This window comes from Oncorhynchus mykiss, chromosome 18 (genome assembly GCF_013265735.2).
Source record: "Oncorhynchus mykiss isolate Arlee chromosome 18, USDA_OmykA_1.1, whole genome shotgun sequence".
Lineage (NCBI taxonomy): Eukaryota > Metazoa > Chordata > Actinopteri > Salmoniformes > Salmonidae > Oncorhynchus > Oncorhynchus mykiss.
Genome location: NC_048582.1, coordinates 57,161,868 through 57,168,653, shown reverse-complemented (window position 1 = coordinate 57,168,653; position 6,786 = coordinate 57,161,868). Strand labels below are relative to the sequence as shown.

At 42.5% G+C, this 6,786-nt stretch overlaps 1 protein-coding gene across 1 annotated transcript; it reads right to left on the bottom strand.

Annotated features, from left to right (window-relative positions):
* Positions 1-660: 660 nt before the first annotated feature.
* LOC110496950 (homeobox protein XHOX-3-like) lies at positions 661-5,529 on the bottom strand. The gene is made up of 3 exons (XM_021572951.2): positions 4,942-5,529; positions 3,659-3,894; positions 661-2,489 (listed from the first exon to the last, which is right to left on the bottom strand). The coding sequence occupies exons 1-3, from the start codon at positions 5,312-5,314 to the stop codon at positions 1,962-1,964; spliced, it is 1,137 nt and encodes a 378-aa protein (XP_021428626.1). The 5' UTR covers positions 5,315-5,529; the 3' UTR covers positions 661-1,961.
* Positions 5,530-6,786: the final 1,257 nt, after the last annotated feature.

Genomic DNA, 6,786 nt, shown 5'->3' with positions numbered 1-6,786 from the left:
GTGGTGCTACAGCCTCTTCCTAGTGTCCCATTATATACAGAAATATCTCGTTTACCGAGAGCCTGCGACTCAATTACGCGTCAAACGCAACAAATTAAGCTCGCGCTGATTGGTGGGGCCAGTTAGATCATCGATCTTTTAGCATTCCAATATCTTCTCGAGACAACAGATTCTGCCGTTGTCTATTAACCGGTGGGAGAGAAAATAATGACTGGCGTTAACGGATCCCGGGGACCACTTAGCTGTCATATCCTCTCGCGCGCCCATCACAAGACGACGCCCAGCAATTCTGTGTTTTGACACCGACCACTTCGGTCAAATTACTGCTCTCGTTAGGAGCAATATGCAATGACAATGCCCTGTACCTTAGGTCTATTTTATGTTATATTTTTCTGTGGCATTTGTCTATAATAGTCCTTTAAGTCAATAGATTGCTAGGAAGTTACATAGGCCTACTTATATTATTTTAGGCCTAACAATGTGCAATTACTTGGTTCTATATCAATAGAATATGAATAACCTTTTGGAATATAATTGTTTTGATTTTATTTAGATTACGATTCTACATGTAGGCCTTCCCTTGATGCCCAGGCTGCAATGAAAACTTAGTATGCCTATTCCGTGAGCCTTAGAATAAAACATTCGATTGATTTTGTTGTTTGAAATGCTGTTTATTGCAAATTTGAAGTCCAGAACAATCCAACAATATATTCAGCAAAAATTACCACAGAGTGAATTCGCTCTCTTGAGCCTTTTTGCAGCAATTTCCCTAAAACATGACAGGGTTATTTCGATGAAATACTATGCCAGTAACAGTGCAAAGCGATACATGGAAACAAAGAAATAATAGCAATTTCCTCAAACTATTTTAGAATGAGTATAATAAATATAAGGCTTATAGTATCAGAATCAGTCGTTATAAATGCATTTATCCAAGCATTCGGTCTTATGAACATTGGCTGAGGGTAAAATAGAATGGGGGGTGGGCAGGGGGAGAGAGGTGGTGGCTAGTGTTCAGTCGAGGGTATATGGGTGAGATGGGCAGCTCGAGCGAACTCGGCCTAATTTGCCTGGTGTGATTGTCCAATGGCTTGTCTCTCTCTCTTCCCCCGTCAAGCCAAAGCGAGCTAATCCGTTCCCCTGGCGCCTTGTTACGGTTTGGCAGAAACGATCCCTCCCGGTCTCCGCGCGCGGCCGGTATTATCATTAATTCAACACTCAAAATTCATCTGCCACGTACATATACATCACTTACTAATTTTACCAGCATCTGCACATTTCCGACCCAGACCTTCAAAAAAGGGACACTCGGGCAGGGAGAGGGAGCCATAATGAGACGGTGCAGTCTGTTAACAAATTCCCTTGTTAAAAAAATAAGATGGAAAACATCATTCTAGTGTAACTAGCCTACCCATATATGTAGGTCAATTTGGACATGTGAAGAGACTACAAATAATGATAAACCGTTAACACCATCCATCACAGAGATAAACGTTTGTCTGTAATTCCCAGTCCGCCTGGGCTCTCTCTTTCTTCGCACCAAATTAATCTTAGATAAATCAAATGTGTTTTTTGTCCGATCTCGGAATATTTCATGGTCTGCATGGGGTTTTGTAACTGAACTTATTTTTTCCAGTGGATAGCATGATGTGTGAGATCATCGCGTTGGTGCTTGAAAACATATAGCTTAAAAACTGGGTAGGCTATTTATTTGCACTCCGAGCTCGCTCATCTCTCCTTTTTGTAATGTAGCAGGTGTATGTAACAGCACGCGCTGCAGTACCTGTCGCTTATGCTGCTGCGGGTATGGAGTCTGCTCCACACGAGCGTTATATTCATGCTGTTTGAGTCTTGTTCATGTGTTTTCTTTAAGTTTGATAAAAGCTCATCATGGTAAAAGCGTATGGCCCTCTTCTACGCTTCATTGACTCAGTCCAATGAACACATGTGTTCTCTTCGTTTTATCTGGTCAATGGCACCTCCTCTCTCTGGTCCAAAGTCACCGGCGAGGACTTGCTCAGCACCGACGGTGTAAACGTCAGAAACGTGTCAGTCCTGCTCGTTGGGGAGCACGGGAAGTCTGACCCGGTGGGCCTCTGTGGAAAGCCGTTTGTTTGAGCGGAGTGACAGGCGAGGCAGGAACAGGGGCTCCCCCCGGGACCGAGGCTGTGGGCCGGGCTAGGGTACAGGGATGGGTGCCTGAACGCACACAGCAGCTCTGGCCTCTGGTAGGGATGAGACAACATCCGGAAACTGTCGAGGGACCTGAGTGGGTTGGAGAATGGGGTAGCGGAGGAGGCCGAGCCGGCTCCGACCCCAAGGTGGGAGTAATACGGTAATGGCAGGTGGGACGGGAAGGAGTAACCGAGATTCCCAGTGGCGGCTGCGTGGTTCATCATGTAGGCGTAGAAGGCGGGGTCGGCAGGGTGAGGCCACGTCATGGCCAGACGCTGCCGCTTGTCCTTCATTCGGCGGTTCTGGAACCACACCTATGGAACACAAACATACAGACAGGCGGGGTAAAATATGATCCTTCATACGTCTGTGATGAGACAAATAACAGATTTACAGCTGTTTTTGTACGTTTACCCACGGTTCCAAATGGCCTTACAGTTAGAGAGCAGTGGGCAGACCTACACGGAGTGTACAAAACATTATGAACACCTGCTCTTTCCATGACATCGACTGACCAGGTGAATCGAGGTGATAAAGCTAAGATCTCTAATTGATGTCACTTGTTAAATCCGCTTCAGTCAGTGTAGATGAAGAGGAGGAGACATGATAAAGAAGTATTTTTAAGCCTTGAGACAATTGAGACATGGATTGTGTATGTGTGACTTTGAGGGCGAATGGGCAAGAGAAAATATGTAAGTGCCTTTGAACGGGGTATGGTAGCAGGTGACAGGCAGGTGCACGGGTTTGAGTGTGTCAAGAACTGCAACGCTGCAGGGTTTTTCACTCTCAACAGTTTTCTGTGTGTATCAATAATGGCCGACCACCCAAAGGACATCCAGCCAACTTGACACAACTGTGCATTGGAGTCAACATGGGCCAGCATCCCACACCTTGTTAAGTCCATGCCCCGACGAATTGAGGCTGTTCTGAGGGCAAAAGGGGGTGCGGCTCAATATTAGAAACGTGTTCCTAATGTTTTGCAAGCTCAGTATATATATATGGCAGAAAAGTATATATATATATATATATATATATATATATATATATATATATATATATATATATATATATATATATATATATATATATATATATATATATATACATAAAATGAATATATATATATATATATACTATAGGCCTATGCAAATTCCAGCTCATTAATGGATACTTAAGCTCGCCCCTTAAATGTTTTCTGTTTAATCATTAACACAATGAATTAACGTTTAATTTAGGTCAATATTGCCCGTGAAATTGCATTTACTGTATTGTTTTGAGAACCCACATAAATATAGGCTGAGTCGCCTAGGCCTCGATTTGTCTGATATGATTTCAAGTGAACTCATATTTTCTTTTTAGATTTGCAACTAAGATATGTCCTTTCTATGCCAAATATTTTATATTGGCAATAGGCTTATATGTTGTAGAGAAACATTATGATGTTGAAATGGGCTACTGTTTAAGCAGAAGAGCCTCATCTTACCTTGATTGTGGTCTCTGGTAAATTTAGTGAAGCCGCCAGTTCACATCTCCTCGGCCTGGACACGTAATTCTCCCGGTAGAATTCCTTCTCCAACCGACCGATTTGCTCCCGAGTGAATGCTGTCCGGTACCGTCGCATCGCGTCGGCCCCGTAGGACAACGAGCCCTGTCCCGAACCCATCTTACCAAGATCCATGCCGCTGTCACTTGGGTGGCAGGGGGAATCACCGTTTCGACCTGGAATGGGTTTAAAACATGAATCAGATTATTAGTTATAGAATAGCCTAAAGGTACATTTGATGACAATAGTATCCTACAATTAAGTGTTGTACAGGTTTTCTTTTGTTATTTTTGTTTTTGTATAATTGTCACTGCAGACCTTTATTTTTCGTTTGGCTGAGGTTGACAAAAAATCGAAAGCAGAGCACCACAACTAGCTAAAATGCATCTCATCATAAATTAAGCCTATGTAGGCCTAGAGTAAACAAAATAATCCAGATAAATGAATACCATAGCTAACTGCAGAAGGGATAATTATATTAATCCATCATTGTGATAGTTATATGTTACGCAGAACCCGATGTGAAGATAATAGCATATATAAACATGTAGGATACTGTTTCCCATTCATTTGAAAGCGGGTCCCCAAAAGACATATGGAAAGCATTAGACAATTCATTTGGAGCCTCTTTTTCATAAAGACATGACCAGTCTGATGTCAGTTCTCCTGGGGTATGGTCCCTAGATAATTCCAATCAGTCTACCAACGAATTAATAAGCTATTTTAGTGTTTTGGGGTCTGCCATTTTTATTTGTGGTTTGTTTACTCAAAATCTATACTAGCAGTATGCAGATTGGTTAATTTGCTACAGGGTGTCTGGCCCCGGGGTAACTCGTTTTAAAAGTGACACTGTGGTTAAAACCCTAGCTAAGAGGGTGCAACCCAATAACAAGCTGAGATCTCTCATGAGTGTGGATGTAACAATCTATAGAGAAATTAATTAATTCCAAATTAACGTTGTTATAAAAACAATAACAATTATGTTCAGTAAATTGTCACTCCCTATCCATAATTCAATCGTACGGAATATCTTGAGTATGTTACGCCATAATTTACTTTTTTTTTTTTATTCTGGACTCTGCATGCACAGAGATAGGCTACTAGCAATCGATTATAGACCATGTTTACACAGTCATATCGATTGCATTCATTAATTTACATTTTCCCACCTTCAAAATCACATCCATGCAATGTGTTGAGAACGAAATGAATAGTGTCATTACCTTTCCCATTGGGGTAGTCCATGCTTTCTGGCGTGCAGCTCACATCAATTTCCTCATAGAAGTCTGACTCAGTGTCAGAGCTGCTGGTTTCTTTGTTGGTGTGATCTATCCGGTGTCTCTCGGTAGACGAGGACATGCCAACCGGCCTTACATCAGCGCACACGCGTCCCTGTGCGCCTTCCACCTCTTCGTCCGCTCTGTCTCGCGAGTAGGGTGCAGAACCCGGGCTCAGGCAGTTCCTGTGGACCGTCTTTCCTTGCGGTTCTTGCGCTGGGCTTCCAACTGCTTCCGAGAAATTAGAGCCCGTCTTGCCAACCACCGTGCCAAGTTGACCTCCCTCCGCGAGCATCACCATCTCCTTTCTGTTTTCCATTACCGACGAACGAACGAACGCGCGTGGAATGAACGGGCGCCAAATCACTATGGAGAGAGCCAAGCTGTCTGTGACACTGCAGGCTACGGATGGCGAGGGGATTCAGTCGTGAGAGTGGAGAAAAAAGAGTAGAGGAATTGATTGAAATGAGAGGAGAGAAGAGAGGGGGATGTACGTTCTGATCCTGCGAGGCGAGCGCTTCAGAGTGCGGCACAAGCCCTGGGAGGGATCACATTGCATTCTCTTTCTCTCGAGCTGTCATTCTTAATAGGGCAGTCGTCATAATGGCACCCCTGATGACGCCACGCATCGATTGGATGTGGATAAACAGAGAACGAGCAATCACAACCGCGGGATGAGAGATACTAGGGAAGACAGGCAGCTTTGGACAGTGTTGGCTACAAGCACATTATCACCGCATGAGCTAACGAGCAAATTATTTTGTGCAGGTATAAAGAGTATACATAGTCCACTGAACGTCAATGTTCTCTAAATCCTCAATTTCCACAAGGGAACAAAACCGTTCGAAACGAGGAATTCTGAAAAATTTTCAAGATTTCAATTATATATATTTTTTAACCGTTCTAAAGGTCATTCTTAAGAGGTACTCAATTATTAAAATGATGAACAATATTGACATGTCAATTATAATGAGAAATAATTATTCACTAATTTATAGGACACCAGGTTATGTGTAATGTGATGCCATGAAATAATCCATATTATTAACCCACTATTTACATGACAAGGGGCAAATTATTTACGTTGTTTGTTGTGACGTGGTCATCAAATAGCCCACACATATTTTTTGGGGGAAATATTATAGTGTGTATTTGAAGCTAAATGGTGAAACTAATTGGTTTACCATTGTGATATTTGTAATCCACAGCAGGAGCACAATATATCAGTATGGTGAGGTTTGTTGCAACGTGCAAAGGATCCCCTTAATTTTGTCATGTAGTACTGTATGTGTGAGTGAATCTGAAGTTGTCAGCTTTCAAAACGTATGGCTTGTCTGAAACAAAACCCTGTCTAATGTGAAGAACAACGCATAACAATATAAGGCCTGTTATTCAATTGAAAATCTGATTGCAGGAAGCTGCACTGGACAGAATGAAGACCATATTGATGTATTTGCCAAGTTATTCAGCTTAAAGGAAAGCGTTGCAAGCAATACAATCAAAACCGTCGTAGCCACCAATGCATAGGACCATCTTATAACAAAATGACCACGTTGTTATAATACATTGTCCCTGAGACTTCCATTCCACAGGGAAGTTAAATCAGATCTATTCTCATTGGTGCTTAATAGAGGCGTTTAAAACATGTTCCATTTGGATCAACATGCTTCGTGCGCGCCTCGAAGCTTCTAATGAAATGAAATGGAGATGTCCACTCTTTAGTGGCCTGTCCAAGTGTCCATAGAACCCTGCGTAATTGGAACAGAACACGCAATCTTCCTCACATCTCAA